A 19,860-nucleotide genomic window follows, 5' to 3' on the forward strand; every position below is an offset into this window, starting at 1 on the left:
TTGGTTATCTGTACAATGTCTGATCAAAAATTGTCATGTTAATACTACTGGTCTCATTTTATGACGCACCTGCATGATGTATTGATATTCTAGTACTAGCTCCAGACTTCAGTAAATCTAAGTAACTTTTGGGCACTCAGCTGTGAATTCCTGAAATATCAAAAATGAGCAATACAAAAATATTATTATAATAAAGTACCTGGCCAATAAATTATTGAACTTCGAATCCTTAGGTTTGAATGTCTTTTTACTCCCACAAGATCCTTTCTGAATCATTTAAATTATTATAAGAATAAACTACTCCAAATTTGGAGGCCGGTTGCATCACACCATTTAAAAACATTTCTGTCTCAGGAATATTAAGGCTGGCCATTTTTTTTGTATTGCTTTATCCATCAGTCCCGTTAATTAGTCTAGTGATAGGATCTCATACTATCAGGCCATCTACCCTTCTGCAGATGATCTAGCACTTTTTGTAATATAAAGTTCTTCTTTATCAGTTAATTAAAATAGGATCCAATTAAATTTTGGATCAGGTAAGCATCTTAATTATCTAAATCATCACTAACCATGGAATCTGGTGTAATTACCAATGAATCAGGTATAAGAATTCTAACTTAACTTTATAACATTATAATTTGTCAGTGATCAAACTGGAAGACTGAAGACAATTTTTTTCTTAAGCCTCATTTTTATTATTTATCTAATTTATTCTAAAATCTGTAACAGTGGTGCTCAAAGTATGACCCACAGATCCCTGGGATTCCCAAGACCCTTTCAGGAGCTTGATTAAGTCAAAATTATTTTCATGATATTAAGAGCTTAATACCTTTTTCACTGTGTTGATATTTACTCTGATGGGGCAAAAGCAGTGGTGGGTAAAACTACTGGTGCCCTTGGACAAATCAAGGTAATAGCACCAAAAGGTACTTGTGTTGATGGTATCCCTTATCGTCACACACTCAAAGCAAAAACAATGCCATCTACACTGAATGTCCTTAATGAATCAGTAAATCTTTCTTGATGAAGATTTATTAATTTTAGGGGCACCTGGGTGTCTCAGTCAGTTAAGCGTCTGCTTTCGGCTTGGGTCGTGATCCCAGGGTCCTGGGATCGAGTCCCGCACTGGGTTCCCTGCTCGGCGGGAAGCCTGCTTCTCCCTCTTCCCCTACTCGTGCTCTTTCAAATAAATAAATCTTTAACAAAAATTTATTATTTTTATTAAATCCTGCCTTTGAGTACACGCCTTTTTAATATTCTGTGAGATGAAATGGGAAGTATGCAAAGAGGATTGCTGCTCCATCATGATGGTGGTCTCAAGGAAAAGCACCTGTATAGTTGAGTTCTGAGTTGAACTAGCCAATTTTTTCATAGAATGAAATTTTTGGTTGTTTGGCATTTTCTCAAATGTGGACAAAGGGAGCCTGTCACTTTAAGGAAAACAGCTGACATCACTTGTTTCTGATGATAAAACTTGAGGTTTCAGGCAAAACTTAGAATTTTGGAATTATGACAGCTTCCCAGGAGTTAAAACCCTTTCTGATAAGAACTGATGATGATATATGTAATGAAATTGTCAATACTTGGAAAATCTGCATTACTAGGGATATGAACAGATGATGTTACATCATTCACAGGGAAAAGACTAAAGTGCAAGATGGACTAACAACAGAGTACTAAAGGTATAGCTACAGATTCTACATTGCGACTATTTTTCAAAAACTTCTTTGGGTTACGTTTGGGCACAGTATCAAGGAAGAATATCCACAATTATCTGAAAAGGCTATTAAAAATACTCCTCCTTTTCAATTACATATCTGTGAGAGGACAGATTTTCTTTATTTCAACCAAAACAACATATGGGCATAGACTGAATGCACAAGTAGATATTGGAATCTAGATACCTTTTAGAAGCCAGACATTAAAGAAATCGGTAAAAATGCAAAATAATTCTACTCTTAACATACATTTTTTTTTCATTTTGGAAAATTTATCTTTCATAAAATGTGTTAACATGTAATGAATGGGTTTATCACTACTAACTGAATAATTTAAAACTTCTGCTTTAATTTCAATATGGTAAATTTTGATAGATAGGTCCCACATAAAAGTCTAATAATTTGGGACTCTTAATAATTTTTAAGCATTTAAAGGGGACCTGAGACCAAAAGGTGAAGAACTGCTGGTCCATAGATTCTGAACAGGCCAAGTCACTAAACAGATATTTTGTTATAGGTTTTACCTTTTCATAATTCGTCCTGATAATTGCTAATACATAACTAAAAGATCACTGCCTTACAATGGTCCTAATAAGTATAAAATTATCTTCGTAGGTTAATAACACAGGTATTGTCAGTATTTATTACTTAGAATGATTTCCCTCCTCAACAAGTATTAGTAATTGTCCAGATTTAAAAAGTGGGGGGTGGAATAGAAATAGGAGATAATTCAAGAGAAGAATGGGTTGAATAACTTCGGATAAAGTTTAGACAAAATGCACTCAATTTTGAAAACGTCATCAGTGGCCACCACTGACTGAAAGGTGGGTTTAAATAAAAGGCAGGGGTGGATCTTTTTTTTTTTTTTTTTTTAACAGTGGAATAAAGGGTGGCTCCATGCATTGCACCCCCAGTATTTGTTACACGGAAAAAAAACTGAAAGAGATATCCACGCATCTATGAATGATTACTGTAATGCACTGATATTCTGCCCCAAAGTGGCCTGAGACCCACGACAAAATCTTCCACTTCTCCTAACTTCATTTTACCAAGGATCAGGTCTTCCTATTTCTTTGGCTCATGCAATCAATCTGTGCTTATTCTTTTCCATGATGCTACAAATCCCATCTTTGTTCTTTCCATCGTATTAACAGCACCCTCACCCTGCCTATTGAAACATTACCTTGACTGACTGACTTCTTAGGGCAGTGATTCCTAATCAGGGGAGGTTTTGCCCTACCTGGCAAACTCTGGAGATATTTGTTGTTGCTATCACAGCAACCAGGGCCAGGGGTGTGTGTGCTCCTGGCATCTAGTGGGTAGACTGCAGAGATGCTGATAAACATCCTACCGTGCACAGGACAGCCCCCACGACATAGAAGGTGATGGTGCTGAGACTGAGAAACACTCTCTTAAGGGCAGAAAAACATTCTGCAATAATGAGATAAAAAGTCTTTGCCTGGGGCACCTGGGGGGCTCAGTCGGGTAAGCGTCTGCCTTCTGCTTGGGTCATGATCCCGGGGTCCCAGGATTAAGTCCCACATCGGACTCCCTGCTCAGCGGGGAGTCTGCTTCTCCCTCTGCCCCTCCCTCTGCTCCTGCTCTCTCTTGCTATCTCTGTCACTCTCTCTCAAATAAATAAAATCTTTAAAAAAAAAGTCTTTGCCTTTTACCTTTTCCTAACTTTCTCCGTTTTTCTTTTTCAGAAAGTTAACACACTGTAGTGTCCTCTAACATAGCCCCCTTGGCCATTAGTTTAGCATCACTAACAAGGCAACATGCTCTAGAAGCCCTATTTTGAATCTCAGTGCCACCATCTTATAGTTATGTGACCTTCAAATTACTTACTTCTCTGAGCCTCAGGTACATCACCTAAAAACACAGTGGGAAAAATATGCACTGTTTCAATATGGTTGTAAAGATTGGAGATAGTGTATTAAAGCCCCCGGCACACTGCCAGACATATAGTAGGTACTCAATAAAGTGGGAAATGATGCTATTGATCCTGTCATTTACTGAGGCCCCTCTGTCTTCATTACCTGCTGTATCAGAGAAATAAGGGAGCAAAGCACCATCACAGTGACAGAGTTAATTCCGTGGAAGTGGTAAACATAGCTTATACTGCATTTAAAGTGACTGAGAAGGGGCACCTGGGTGGCTCAGTCATTAAGCGTCTGCCTTCAGTTCAGGTCACGATCCCGGGGTCCTGGATTAGAGCCCCGCATTGGGCTCCCTGCTCTGCAGGAAGCCTGCTTTTCCCTGCCACTCTGCCTGCTTGCTTGTTTTCTCTCTCTGTTAAATAAATAAACAAAATCTTTAAAAAAAAAAATAAAGTGACTGAGAAATATTTCCCAAAAAGCCATATAAAAAAAGTAGAAATAAATGCCCTAGGGCTGGAACCTGCCCTTCTGTGTCTTTCCAGGTCTATGGCATATGTCCCCCGGCACAGCCTTAATTCCAACCCATCCTGCCCCTAGCCCTAACGTCCGGCATCTGACGGCTGTGGAGGCAGAGCCTAGCACGTACGACAGAAGCTAGAGAAGGTTATGAAGCAGTCAAACCCAATCTAGGCTGTTTCACTGTCTGCCTGGCAGACTCTTCTTTGCTTGATTTTATTTTTTTAAAAGGTTATTTATTTGAGAAAGAGAGAGAGAGAGCGTGCGCAAGCTGGGGGGAGGGGAAGGGGCAGAGAGAGAGAAGCAGATTTGGAGCCCGACGTGGGACTCGATCCCAGGACCCTGGGATCATGACCTGAGCCGAGGGCAGACACTTCACCGACTGAGCCACCCAGGCGCCCCTCTTTGCTTGGTTTTAAGTAAGACTGACTACCTGATGCTACTTTCCCAGTAAGCTGTGCTTCACACACGCCTCACAACAAAAACTTTCAGGAAAGAGTTTGTCTTCCTTCATTGCTCCTTTCCCATTCTCTCCTCTCTTCCTAGGGAGGGACCCCGCCAGCAGGCCTGCAGCTGAGCCTGTTGTGGCTCTGGAGGGAGCTCCTGCCTCACAAAAGATGAAACACAGCAGTCTGCTGTTCACATTCGCTTCTGCTGAAGACTTTACAACTCCTTTCTTTAAAAGTGACAGCAGTGCATCTCCAGGGTCGTAAGAACATGCAGTTTAGATTCTCAAATCGTTCTCCGGAGCCTTTTATCCTGCTTTTTGATTTGCTCACTGGGACCTGCTATTTTGGAGAATGAGCGGATATTTTCCTTTGGATTAAAATGGCATGGCTCATTCTAAAGTAAGTTACTAGGTTATTAAAAATGAGATTTTCCTCCTACACACTGATTACATTTTGGAGAGTGGACTCCCGCTGCAGGGATGCCATGAAGAGGAGAGCAAAACTACAGGCCATTTCCTAGATATTACCGAACCTAAACTGTATTTTAACATAATTTTAACTCACGCAATTTGTTTGACCTTTCTACTTTTTAGCATGTTCACCTTACAATTTGCAAGAATGATAAGAGTAATTCTATTTGCAACGTATCAAGTGCATTGTTTTTAAATATTCAGCTTAAAGTGAGCAAAGGTAAGTAACTTACAAGTGCACTCAAGAAGTTGTACAACAAATTATTCATCTTACTACTTTTACAATCCTTGCTTATGAAAAGAATTGGTACTGATGATCCCACTTTACAGCTCTCCCCCAAGGACTTGTCTCTACCATGGGAGAGCTGTCAAAAATTGCCCCACAGATTGAGGAGTGGATGTCAGCCTGAAACTCAATCAAGAGGAAGGAAGGCTTTGACCTGGTGCAACCACTTTTGAAGACTGCCATCTCTCCCAGATCCTCCTTTTTGCTTTTCTCCAAAACGAGTCCTTTCTACTGGATATCTCAGAGGTAACCTGCATGTGTCCATGTGGAAGGGTGAGGCTGTCACCTCAGGTTTTTACAGCCAATCATGACAGTAGTAAGACCTGGCTCTAAACTGGCCAAAGTCTCCCCCAAGTGTGTGGCCCAACATGAGCACTATCTTCCAGAATGGTTGCGGGGCTTCCGGAATAAATAGGGGGTAGGGTTCTTCCTTTCCTTAAATGTTTGTTCATGCTTGGTTTAACAGTTAACCAGATTCATGTACATCATTCATCTTAAATGTGGAAAACATTATATTATGACTTTGCAGTCACACTATGCTCCTATGTCCACAAGTTTGGCTCTGACTACCACTCAGGTACAATACAGACACTTCTGCTACAATGCCATATAGAGACAGACAGACAGACGGACAGGTAACCTCCTGGTAAGCCTCTGTTTTGCAAAATTATGTATTTAAAAAAAGAAAACAGGATTTAAAGGAAAAATAGGGATAGGACCAGACCACTCCAAACTTAGGGAACGTCGAGACCAGAACCCTGAGGAGAACAAAATCAATCAGTACAGCTAAAATCACCACTGACATTCACAGGCCATTCTGTGCAGCCCTTAAACCCGGAGGCTTATGTTTTCCCTCCTGTAGGTCCTGGGGGACATTTGCTTCTAATACAGAGCAGCTTCGCCAAAATGAAAAGTCTGATCCAGAGGTACCCTTCTTCACCAATCCTTTTCCTCTCAGCTTCTCTGGATGCCCTGGCAGCTTCCCCAGACTGCTTAATATAGTAGCAAGTCTAGTTAGTGCATCTTGAAGCCACTACAAACGCCCCACCCCCTCACCTTCTTGAACTAAAGAAAAGTACTCCTGCAGCACTGTCAGATTTTTTCTTAAGGCCTTCATAAATACATTGTCAGGGTCACTCTGTAAGAAACCTTGCCCTTGATCACTTCCAAACACTCACACTCAGGAGGAGATGTAGGAACCTTCAGCATGTCTGCACGGAATTGATACCATTCCACAAACACACAAGAGCCGATATGCATTAAGGGAACACACAGAGGAACAAACAGGCTGTATCTAATGGTCCTGGCTGCCTCTGCTTGTCTGAGCTGCTAACTTACCAGAGCAGGTCGTGCCAAGCCCTGGGGGAGGGGACGTGTGTTCAGGCACCCACATTGCACTGTGGCATGCCTGGGTCTATGTCTGCAGCTCTCCTCGGGAAGGGATTCATAACCTTGTAGCAGAAGACAAGGACTAAACACTTTGAAATGATTGTGAGCTCCAAAACTGAGATGCTCTAGGAGAAGAGGGTACAAAAAACATCCCTTAACTTCCATGGCAGTGCTCCTCATGGGTGGGAAACCTATCCTAAGGAGGGGGAAAAAAAAAAAAAGAGTCAAGATTTTCCTTTCCCTGAAATTGCCTGTCTTTGGGGTGGGATGTTATGGGATAGCTAATGGTGCCTCCCTATTTTTCTAACTAGCCTGCGGGGAACTTACTCTAAATTCCTGGTTGGGGGCGGAGCACTTGAAAAAAAACAAAAATGAGCCACCCGAGTTTATAATTTTTCATCAGGCATACCTTATACTTTTATAATGCTGGTGGTGGGGATGGAGGGGCAGATAAAGGCAGGGGAAATGAAGCTAAGTCCCTTTTCAATAGAGCAACTTGGAGAATGACTAGAGAATGGGAAGGACTTTATCAACCAAATGAGGTCTTGGGCAGGAGAAGAATGTTTCCGCCAAGGGAAATGAGCCATCCCAGAATACTATCAAGGAGAGCGCGGCACGCCAGATTTACTGCTACTCTGCTCATGGTGGCTTAGAGCGAATTCCCTCTATTTCCAGTGTTTGTAGGCTCACTTTATGAACGTGGTACCCTTCTCAACTGCTGTGGAAATTGGGATGACCTATGTTACCCCCGATCTCTGTAATAATTCCACTTTGGAGTTTTCTCAGTTATGGGGGCAGAGCTGATTTTTGTTTAAGGTCCTGACTGACAACAGGAAACGTATTTAGCCAAAGTGCAAAGTGTGTGTGCGTGTGTGTGGGAGTTCATTATGTGTGTGTTTAGAAGAAAAGGAAAAAGAGAATCTGGGCATTAGAACACAATTTATTTTTAAAGTTAATCTGGAAAACCCTTGAACTCACAAAAAGTGGCTTCTAAGAGCAAAAATTTTCAAGCCAGTGGGACAAAAAAGAAGCAATATGTCCATCATGGGTCATCTGAAACCAATTTCAAATGTGCTTCCTACAGATTAGATCTACGGTTGCCAAACTGTAGTTTGAAAAAATGAGACGTATCTTGGGCCAGCTGTGAGAGAAAAGGACCACGGGTTAGTAACTGTGATCGGTGCAGTCTGGATGGGGTCCACCATATATTCTGATGATAGAAATTAGGATAAAGTGCTGAAATCCATTTGCATGTACATGATTCACATATATATGTGTATATCGGGTTTATTCCTTATTCTAATAATTTGTTTTAACCTCTGATGACCAGCTCAGAGTTTTAGTTAGCTCTAACTGAAACCTATGGGTCATTGTAGAAACTGAAATTTATAAGGAACCCTATACCATTTCAACTAAATAAATGTTTTGAAAATAGCATCTGTTTTATAAATTATAGCACTATATATAAACAAAGGTATCGAAGAAAGCCTTTGACACGAATAGAGAAAAAAAAAGCTCATGATCACAATTCACCTTAAATAAGAGCGTAAACATGATTATTTTGGTATCAGGTAAGAAGAGAATTGTCTGGTATATAAGGCATGAGTGTAAATGTAAAATTTCTTTAAAAAAAACCTTCAATTTCCCACAGACAAGCTTAAGAAAGTTATTAACAATTAATCATATTAACATTTGCATAGCTCTTAAATTTTTGGAGCACTTTAACATCTGTTATTTTACTTTATAAATGCAACGAAGATAGCTTCCAACAAAATAAAAATGCAATCGGTGTGTAGGTAGGAGGAAAGGTTAAATATTCAAAGTGGATGAATTTGCTCAACAAGTCAAAATATTTAATTCATTTGTTTGAAACAAAATAGCTTGGATTATATACCTCTGATTGTCTGTCTTCTTGGGCAGAAAAAGGGCAAGAATAATTTCTATGTATTTGCATCAGTTAGTTCACAGCAGGGGAAATAAAATCTGGAGCTTTATTTGAAGAAAATCTACCATATTCACAAACAGATCATTCCACCCTTCCCCACACGCAGGCTCCCCATCCTGCTGGGCTCTGCATAAATTCATCTAAAGCTGGGGAGAGAAGTGGTTTAGGTCACTGAGCTTCCTCGAGCAGAGCGGCTTGCTCCATCCCAGCCAGCCTTTCCTGTTAATAGGGCCATTCTTTGTGTTACTGGCCTTCCAAGCACTGGATTTATCTTTGATTCCTCCTTCCACTCTACCAAGCTGCCAAGGCCTACTGATTCTCTTACTTCTCTTCTGTTCTCTTACACCGAGTCTCCCTTTTTCTGGTCCCGGAACCTTCGCTGAAGCTCCTGCTCTAAAGCTACTCACCGTCCAACAGCTCTCCACCACCTAATCCATTCTCGACACCGTTACCAGTCTGATATTCCTGAGGTTCTCTGTGTAACCTTCAGTGGTCCTTTCCTGACCACCAATCAGTAGACTTTGTGCGTGGCCCTGTGGTCTTCCAAACATGACCCGACTTATCCTACCAATATCTCTACACATACTGATCCAAGTATATACTACACCACTTGCTTTTTTCCTAGTCACTGCCTGTCTTTATATCTTCTAAACCTGGAAATCTTCCTGGGAAGATCCTACTTACCCTCCAGGCTTCAGCCCTGATGTCCCCTCCCTCAATCTTGTTCCAACTCCTTTAACTTCATGTGTCCCTCCCCGCTCTGAACCACATCATTTTGCTCACCCCTTTCCTATGACTCTTATGTTATGGATTTCTTTCCCTTCTCCTCAGGGGCAGGTGGGGAGCCCCCTGAAGGCAGGGACTGTATTTTGTCAACCGATAGGTTAGCACAATGTATTGCTTATTGGAGACACTCGATATCTGTTGAACTGTGAAAAAAAACTGTATGTGTTTTTTTATAGGAAATTGTGTGTGAAGGCAGGTGAAGTCATTCTTGGATCAAGTTTCTAAAAAAGAAGTAGGCCTCCAGTTCACTCAAAATACAGTTACTCACTCTTTTAACAAGCAATCAACAGCCAGTAAATTACTCAGCCAGTGCATGCAATTCAAAACTGTAACATACATAAGTGTGAGTCATGTTGGCAGCTGGGCAGCTCCATCTTGCTTCTAAGGTAGAGAACATTCATCTGGGAAGACTATGGGACAGCCACAAGAACAAAGAAGTTAACCAGTGTCAGACGTCACATCTGCACCAATAGCCCCAAAGACTGGTTTCCAAGCTTGGCAGATGGCTCATTTAAATGTCTGATGGAGGGGTGCCTGGGTGGCTCAGTCGGTCAAGTGTCTGCCTTGGGCTCAGGTCATGATCCTGGGGTCCTGGGATCAAGCCCTACATCGGGCTCCCTCCTCAGCGGGGAGCCTGCTTCTCCCTCTGCCCCTCCCCCACCCCCACCCCCGCTCATGCGTGTGCTCTCTCTCTCAAATAAAATATTAAAAAAAAAAAAAAAGAAAGAAAATCATAAGGAAGAGAAAATACATTTCCTATACTGGAAGAAAATGTGTGTATAAGTGAACCTGTGCAGTTCGAACCCATGTTGTTCAAGGGCCGGCTGTATAAATGTCAGGCCCGGCGAAGAGGCTGACTTTGCTTTCGGGCAGAGGGAACAGCAGGAGCGTGCGGGTAAAGGGGGCAGCGGTGGGGCTGGCACGGAGTGGGGAGAGAAGCAGAAGGAGAGGTCGGAGAACAACGGGGCCAGATTGTATAGTGGCCTCCCTCTCCCTCTGCCTGCTCCCCCTGCTTGTGCTCTCTCTCAAATAAATAAAATCTTTAAAAAAGTAAATGAATAAATGTCTGATGGATGCAAGAGAACAGGGCTGATAAGACCTAAATTCCAAAGCTGCCTAAAGTCAGCAACACCAAGCCGGTCTCTGGTGGGCTCTGTGTAGCATATTCTCCATGTGGGATGAGCGTGAGGGGGGCTGTATGTGTGTGATATGGATGCATGCTATGTTTTCAATATGTTTCCAGTAAAAGGAGAGAAGTGCTAATAAGCATATTGGATAATATATAAAATTTAGGGATGTTTTATTTGTTGCTGGCCTTTTTATTTTAGATTAAATTCTTAAGACTATCCACCTCCTAATTTATGAATAACTCTACTTAGAAATTATTTATTCTACATTAAATTTTCAGTGTTCAAAGAGGAATTAAGCCTATCTCTCTCTCTCTTTCTTTTTAAGTATGAGAAAGAATCAAGTTTTAAAAATAATCTGGATCTGGGGCACCTGGGTGGCTCAGTTAAGTGACTGACTCTTGGTTCCAGCTCAGGTCATGATCTCAGGGTTGTGGGATTGAGCCCCATGATAAGTTTGGTGCTCAGCATGGAGTCTGCTGGAGATTCTGCCTGTCTCCCTCTCCCTCTGCTCGAGCACTCTCTCTAATAAATCAAATCTTGGGGGGGAAAATCTGGATTCAGTTTAAAAAAAAGTTTCGGGGGCATCTGGGTGGTGCAGTCAGTTAAGCATCCAACTCTCGATTTTGGCTCAGGCCATGGTCTCGGGGTCATGAGATCAAGCCTTGCCTAGGCTCCGCACTGGGTGTGCAGCCTGATTAAGATTCTCTCTCTCCCTCTCCCTCTGCTCCTCCTCCCGAACGCTCTCGCACTCGCTCGCTCTCTCTTTCAAAAACAAAGTTTCTGGGGGTTATAATGTTTGAGTATTTTGAAGCATAAAAGAAAGAGTTTTCTCACTAGCATAAAAGTTTAAAGAGGGGCTTAAGGAGCATTTGCTAAGATAGTCTCGGGTCCTTTCGTCTGACTGGGGACATGTGCTTAAAGGAATGATACACAGAAACATGCAATATCCTACTTCTAAGTACTTATACAAGAGAAAAGAACATGGGAATTGATCAGCCTATGTGCAGCATGGAAGAAGGAAGGAAGGGAGGGGAAAGAGAAGGGTAAAGAGGGATGCAATGAGGAAGGCAAGAAGAAAGGACGGGGAGAGAGAAAGGAAGTTATATGAGAGCAAGGAGGACTCAGAGAGACTGGGGGTTTGGGCGGCAATTGGTGTGTCTAAAAACCTTACCACAGGAGAGATAAGGTGAGATGATGAAGATAAGGCAGTGTGTAACATTTACATTTTCCAAAAAGCAACAGAGGACCTCAAAGTTAAACAGTAACTGAAAACATCAAAATTTTGACAAGAACAGCTTTAAAAAATAAAAATAAATAAAATTTTGACAAGAAGGTATGTGACCTGAAGAAAGTACCACAGCAATAATAATAATAATAATAATTCAAGAACACTTAAGTTTCTAACCACCAGGCCTGTGACAAAAGACCTTTAGCCTATTACATCATTTAATTCCAATGCCAATCTGGGGAGACAGGTATTGTTAGACCCATTTTAAGGATTAGATAACTGAGGGTTACAGAGGGTAAGTAACTGGTCTAAGATCTCACATCCGGTAATGGAGTCAAGGTTTGAACCCTAGCAGATTCCACTCATTCATTCACTCATTCCCTCAACAGATATTTACCAACTGGGTGTCAGCTACTGGAAGTAGCTGGTGAAGAAAACAGGCATATTCCTTGCTCCCAGGACCCTATCACTAAGAAAGACAGTCAATAAACAACTAAATAAGCCAATACCTATATAAATTGGATAAATTATAAAATTAGATATATACTATGAATGAAATGGCCAGAGAGTAGTATTAAAAAATAAAGCAGGGCATTACCAAATCAGACAGCATGGTTAGAGAGGTTCTACTAAGACCTCAAGAACGGGAAGGAGCCAGCCACAGGAAGGGAGAACGTCTCCAGAAAGGAGTGAAGAGCACACGCAAGGAGACCGGGAAAGGCCAGCCCAGCTAGAGCACTCCGAGCGAGGAGGCACAGTAACAAGAGGAGATTGTCAAGGCAGGGAAGGGTCACGGCTGCTGCTTAGGAGTTTGGGTTTCATTTTAAGTGCCCTGGGAAAACAAAGAATCGTTGTACATAAGCCAGAGTTGTGTGGTTCAGATAACCACACCGGCTTCTGTGGGAATACGGAGGAGGCAGAAGTCAAAATGGAGAAACCATGAAGGAGATCCTTGAGGGATTCCAAGAGAGATGATGGTGGCCTGGACTTGGGTGGTGGTAGTGGGGATGACAGATCATGTCTCAGAAGTAATCTGAGACGTATTTTGGTGGCAGAAGCTAGAGGTCTTGCAGACAGAAAGGATGTGTGGGGTGAAGGAGAGAGAAACACAGAGGCGTGTACTTCTCTGTCTTGTAGGTCATTTGATTTTCTTAGCCTATTTCTTATATTGAAAAGTGAGCTAGATTTATATTGGTGTTTTTAATGATCTGTCTTTTATAAATAGCTCGTGTGCTAACAATCTCCATTTCTTCACTAAGCTCACCCACTGACTATAACATGGCACAGAGGCATATCACCCGGGGAAAGACCTATCTTGAGGTGACATGTGGTGGAAAGATAGGGCTTTCACACCAAACCACCCTGTGTTGAACCACAACTTTGCCATTTTGCTGAGCAAATACACAGACGTCAGAGCTCCATGCTTCAGACTACCTACACAGGTAAAAACTCCTCACAGTTTGGTTGTAAGAATTAAGTAAGAGAACCTATAGTAAGTCCTGGCATGTAGTAGAAAGGCAATACATGTTACTCTCTTCTTCTCTTCCCTTCTCAGTGATGAGAATGCCATCGACAGGTTCTCAGAGAACCTTCTGTCACAGAGTTAAACAGTATGTTTAAGTGCTGTATTTTAGATAACCAGGACACACTCCGGATAAGGGACTGCAGAGCCTCACATGGGTCCTAAAGGGTACTCGCGTGGCAGTTCTATCTCTGTAACAACCACCCTACACTCCTGACTGGAAGGGCACAGGACACCCAGTTAAATGCAGGTTTCAGATAAAACAATTTTCTAAAGTATAAGTATGTCCCATACACTGTTTGGTATATATCTATACTAAATGTTTTTCATTATTCATCTGAAATTCAAATTTAACCAAGTATCCTCTATTTTTATTTGCTAAATTTGGCAACCTTATGACCAGGCAAGACTCTACTTTGAATTGGAATCAATTGCTCCCGGATTCCTCCTTCACAGTCCCTTGAGATGCTCTAACTCCCCTCATCATCGTGGTTCTGTACTTTTATTCCTTCTACTTTCTTGGCATATTTTATTCACCCCTCTCACTCTTGCCAATTGATATATGAATGTCCAAAGTCTTAGAATTTAAGAAACAAAACAGATGAACATATGGGATGGGGAAAAGAAAGAGAGCGAGCAAGAGAGAGAGAGAAGCAAACCATAAGAGACTCTTAACTATGGAGAACAAACTAAGGGGTGATAGAGGGAGGTGGGTGAGGGATGGGCTAGATGGGTGATGGGCATTGAGGAGGGCACCTGTTGTGATAATCACTGGGTGTTGAATGTAAGTGATGAATCCCTGAATTCTACTCCTGAAACCAATATTGCAGTGTATGTTAATGAACTAGAATTTAAACAAAAATTTGAAAAGAAAAAAAGTCTATTGAGTAGCACTATGTTAGGTATAGAATCTTTCTTAGTGGTCATAAGGAATGCTCCTGTGGGGTCTCTATGCATGTGCGTAAACCTTTTAGGACAAAGATAATACTAACAATCCATCATCAGAATACATTTTGAGAGTTTTCTAGTAGCACAGAATTAAATTTGCACCCATGTTAATGGAGGCTATTTAGATCCTATAGGAGTAGAATAGGTTATTAAATAAAATGAAAGAGAAAAGCTTTGAGTTCATTCAATAACCACTGTCTATCAAAAGTTAAGAGTTGGCAATCCTTTACTTTAAATCAAACTACATGAGGGGCGCCTGGGTGGCTCAGTCGTTAAGCGTCTGCCTTTGGCTCAGGTCATGGTCCCAGGGTCCTGGGATCGAGCCCCACATCGGGCTCCCTGCTCTGTGGGAAGCCTGCTTCTCCCTCTCCTACTCCCCCTGCTTGTGTTCCCTCTCTCACTGTGTCTCTCTGTCAAATAAATAAATAAAATCTTTAAAAAAATTTAAATTAAAAAATAAATCAAACTACATGAAAATAATTTGAAAGTTTAGGCCAGAGTTTTATCTGTTTGGGGATTCCTTTTGCATAGACCCAGCGAGTGCCGATTTCCAGGTGCAGTACTAAGAAAAAAAAAGTAAGGGAAACATCAAAATCTAGGTAACTATAGGAGCCATCTAAAGCAGCATTACTATTTGTTATTATTCCAATAAGACAGGGGCTTGATCCAGAATGAAAATCAGCACATCGAGAAAGTTTTGTTATTAAAAAATCGTCACTTGTACCAAACAAAGTATTTACTGGTTGGTTTACACTGTGGTACAAGTTCACATTCTCACTGTGGACTGGTAACAAAAAATTCACAGACCGGTGCCAGTCCAGGGACCACATCTGAGTAGCACTGATGTAAAAACCCCAGAATTTGGTATGTTATACCTTCAATCTAATGGCATAAATGAAGTGATCTCCTCCTTCTGGCCATTTTGCAGACCAAAGAGCCTTTTTTTTTATTTTATTTCCTTGAAATAAAGGCAAAAACATTTTCTCCATTCTAACAATCTAACCAAATACCTATCAAAACAAGAGTTGCCCCAATTTTAGAAAGAAGAGGATGTGTGCTTACTCTTCTTGTCGCAAGTCATTGATGCTGCGGTCCAGTGAGATCATGTCACTTGCCACCATGTTAAATCCAAACTCTTTAATGCTGGCTTGAATTGCATGTTTGAATTCTGGTCCCAAAACCAATGGCTTGGCGTTCTCTCCAGGGCCACCAACCACTCCATGAGGCTCAGGTTCTTTGGGTTCAAAGTTACCGAGGATCCCTGGACGAAGCACAGGATCTCTGTAGGTGAATGTCTGAGGCTTAAATGTAAGAAACTGCCTCCGCATTATGTCCTTCTGGTTATCTCCTCCAGCATGGCGCTCTTGTTCACTTTTCGCCTTGTTTTTTCTTCTAATAGACTCTAAGTCCACTTCTACTCCTTCAACATGAGGCCATGGTACCACAGGTTTGAATCTGTCATCCCCAGGAGCTAATCCATTGCCTCCTCGGTTAGGCATGGGGTTACTGACATCTCTGTCTTCCTATACAAAAGGGAGGGGGATATACAATGAGTACATGAAGGCAAACCACAGCAGAGTTTATGATATGAATTTTCATGTTTAATAAAAAGCTGAGGCAACAATAAATGATTTAAAATGTTAAACAGAAGCAGGCTATTAATCAGGGCTTCCCATTAAAAGATATCTTTTGGGCAGGGGGAGGACATCCTAAGAAATAGATTATTTCCCTTCCAAAATAAATGAATGGATACGTTTTTTTTTTTTTTTACCTCTCCCCTTCTAAAACTCTCTATCAAAGACCTCTTAATAAAGCACATTGTTATGGGTTAAAGCAATGGGGTTCTAGAAGCTTTGACAAAAACAGACATTTAATAGGTCATGTACAGTATGTGGTTTTCCCAGATGTCCAGTGTACGATAAATATAACTATTTGTCAGTAATACAGCCATATGGTGGCAATGGTATTAGATGCCACCCATCACGAGGCTGGCTTTGTGCCTCTAATGGCAGAGGAAAAGGCGGGGATATGCACTCAACAGTCGGTATTTTCTACTCAGTGAGAGTTTAGCTGAATTCAAACTAATTTTTTTTTTTTTTTTAAAAAAGCAAACAAAAACAAAATGCTGAAGACTAACCAATTCAGTTTAGGCTTTTAAACCACACCGAATGCCTAGCTTGCCCCATTCCGGAGGTAGCCCAAGTAACAACAGACTTGGTGCATAGGGGTATTCTGTAAGTCCGCCTCCCGTGTCTGTGTGGACCCTCCCCAACACCTGTGCAGATCTTTCGGTCAGAAATCCTGAGGGCTTTTTCTGCTGAAATATCCTATGTGAAGTTTTTGCTAAATCAGTACCATTCTTTGCACAGGGCAGTGTTTTTCAATATTAGCATCACCTCAGTGGCTTTTAAAAATACTGATGTCTGTGTCCCACCCCCGGACTTTGTGATTTAATTGGTCTGGGCATTCCCATTTTTGAAAGCTCCCCAAGTGATTTTAATATGCAGCCAAGCTTGAGAACCTCTAACTCAGAGGAAGAGCTGCTAGCTATAATTAGACAAGAGGATTATTGAGTATGCACAGCTGGGGAAGAGGCAAGGTCAACTTCAAACTGCAAAACAGGCGAATGGGTCTGCCACTTCACTCCACATTGAGATTATGGGAGTCCTTCATAGATTCCTAACAGAAATAGTACCATATGACCAAGATGTGTCTACAGTGTTAGAGCTATCTTGAAAAGTAAAGTTAAAAACTTGATTTTAGGGGTGCCTGGGTGGCTCAGATCATTAAACGTCTGCCTTCGGCTCAGGTCATGATCCCAGGGTCCTGGGATCGAGCCCCGCATTGGGTTCCTGGCTCAGCAGGGAGCCTGCTTCTGCCTCTCCCCCTGCTCATGCTCGCTCTCTATCTCTCTGTCTCAAATGAATAAATAAAATCTTTTAAACAAAACAAAAAAACCCTTGATTTTAAAGAGTGCAGAAGTAAAGTGCTAGGTATGACGTTGAGATGTACATTGCTATCTGCTGGGAGTTTATGGAGAAACAAAGATCTCTTTAGAAAGCCAGTTAATTAATTAATTAATTTTGTTTAATATTTATCTTTTTATTATTATTAACATATAATGTATTATTGTTTCAGGGGTACAGGTCTGTGATTCATCAGTCCTATGTAACACACAGTGCTCACCACAACACATACCCTCCCCAATGTCCATCACCCAGCCAGTTAATTTAAATGTGAATTTAGTTCAAGTTTTGGTAAGGGCTAGCTAAGGATTGATTTGGGGGAGCTTAAAAAGGAATTTTAAAAATTTATTTGTTTAGGTAGTATAAGCATATGATAGAAAATTCCAAGGACCCAAAAGAGCATCTAATGAAAAACAGGTTTTCCTGCCTCCTCTCCTATAAAGGCAATCACAGCCAGCACTTTGGGAATCTTTCTAGAGATGTTACAGGTACATATAAACACACATGTGTGTAGGTAACAAAACAATTGTTTTTAACATGGGACAAAGATTTTAATTGACTCTTATTTAAAAAGGAAACCTGTACAATGTTACAAGTGGTTCAAAGGTGAATCCAAAGAACAAACATCTAAACATCAAGGATACTGCAAAGGATTTATAAATAGATGCAAAACTGGTAACCTTGGTCAATATCCACAAGGCAATAACCAACTGCACTCACAGTACACAATTTCCATTTCAATGGCCGAGAATCTTTTGCATTACCATCAGTATTCTGTCGTTTCTAGCACTGTAAAATAGCTCAAAGATGAGGAAAGGGCAAGATAACCCAGAAACCAAGTCAGAGAGTATATCTAATCATCTTTTTGGTCCATTTCAAAGTTTTTCCATAAATTTCCTCCTATAACACAAAACTAAATATAAAATGCAACACTCAGCCTGATTACATAAATGTGATATCTTTCTTCAGGCATGTGTTATAAGGTAGATAAGGCTTCTATCATCACACATCTCAGTAGCAAGGACTTAGCTGGAGCCTAACCTGTGAGCCCTACTGGCTCTGAGGATGGAAAAAGTGGACATCTCTCCAATTTATCGCCCAGCTCTTTCTAAAAGAGAAGTGTTGTGGCAGTGTTGTAGGCAAATTAAAATAGAAAAATCATTATAAAACTCTAAGATACTGGATCAAAGATATTGTTGTTGAACCAAGTATAACACATAAAGAAGAGTCTCCCCCACTTTAATTTTTCACATCAAAGCTCCAGTGAATCTTTAACTGGGGAGGTAAAAAAATGAGGGGAAGGAAATGTCAAATACAGAAAAGCAAACTGAACAGGTCTTCAGATGTCAACATCTGTAACCACAGCAACCACTCTACTTTGCCTAAAATTCCAGAAAGGGCACAGTGTATGCTGGAAGAGTATGGAATATGGCGGTATGTGAAATTATAGTGCATGAAAGACCCACATTGTGAAGTACCCGCTATGGTTTATGTTGGCCTATACTAAAGCAAAATTTGAGAATTTAAATATTTCTCAAATTTACCCGCCTCAACAAGAGACTATTTAATGGATTTGAACTTCATGCTTATCTTCCTCCAAATTAGATCTTCTCTTTGACTTAGGGGTTCTTTGTCTGATCTTCCACTGTTGGTGTTCTTCATAGTTCTCTTAGACGTCCACCTATCAGTCCAGCTTCATTCTGGATTATGTCCTTCTTTTCCAAGAGTAATGACCAGATTTACATCAACCATTCCTACATCCCTCTCCTCAGCCCACATCCCACTTCTCATCTCCAATACTCACAGTTCGCTGCCTCCCAAATTTCTACTTATACCAATCTCATTATATCTACTTGTATCAATTGACCTTATATCTACTTATATATCAATCTAGTCCCATGTTAGATACCTACTTATATCACTCTAGTACCTAAACTTAAGATACCCCAAACTAGCTGAACTTCTTTTTACCTCACATCACAAACCTGTTTGGATTACAGTCTTTCCCTGCTTAGGGGACAGGAACCACCATCCGCTCAACTGATCAAATCCAACACCTGCATTTCATCCTCAGCTACTCATTCTCTTTGATCTACCCAACTGATGTCCAATCACTCCCTGATACCTGTCAATTCTATTGTCTTTGTAGCTCCTGAATTTGGCCGCTTCCATCATTGCCCCTGCCTTAGTTCATACCACCCTCACTCCTTAACAGGATTACTACAGTAGTGATAATAATGATGACTGAAAATTCTATCTTCTAAGTGCTTTGTATATATCGATTTATTTATTTATTTTGCCAAGAGTTGGGTTCTGTGATTACCATCCCCATTTTACTGATAGAAAATCTGACAGAGAAGTAACTCAACAACAGAATCAGTACATAGTACGGCCAAAGTTTGCATCTCAGCAGTCTGGCTCAAGAGCCCATGCTCTTACTGGGTGTTATACACAACTAATGAATCGTTGAACACTACATCAAAAACTAATGATGTACTCTATGTTGGCTAATTGAACATTAAAAAAAAAAAAAGAGTCCATGCTCTTAACCACTACACTTGAGTGCTTCTCATTCTAATGCACGCACGTTCTCTTGTTCTTCATTGTTTTTTCTACATAGCAACCAT

The 19,860-nt window shown here is 41.0% G+C and overlaps 1 protein-coding gene across 2 annotated transcripts in view; it reads right to left on the bottom strand.

Moving 5' to 3' along the window:
* The window catches only part of GALNT7 (polypeptide N-acetylgalactosaminyltransferase 7), a 148,049-nt gene that overhangs the window by 52,121 nt on the left and 76,068 nt on the right, over window positions 1-19,860 (bottom strand). For both annotated transcript variants that reach the window (XM_028114274.2, XM_028114275.2), the window contains exon 2: window positions 15,330-15,790. In XM_028114274.2, coding sequence (XP_027970075.1) covers window positions 15,330-15,790 — 461 coding nt within the window. The remainder of the gene's footprint in view (window positions 1-15,329; window positions 15,791-19,860) is intronic.

Source organism: Eumetopias jubatus, unplaced genomic scaffold (assembly GCF_037043125.1).
Source record: "Eumetopias jubatus isolate StellerSeaLion01/CBP00866 unplaced genomic scaffold, mEumJub1_p1.0 scaffold_2, whole genome shotgun sequence".
Classification (NCBI taxonomy): domain Eukaryota; kingdom Metazoa; phylum Chordata; class Mammalia; order Carnivora; family Otariidae; genus Eumetopias; species Eumetopias jubatus.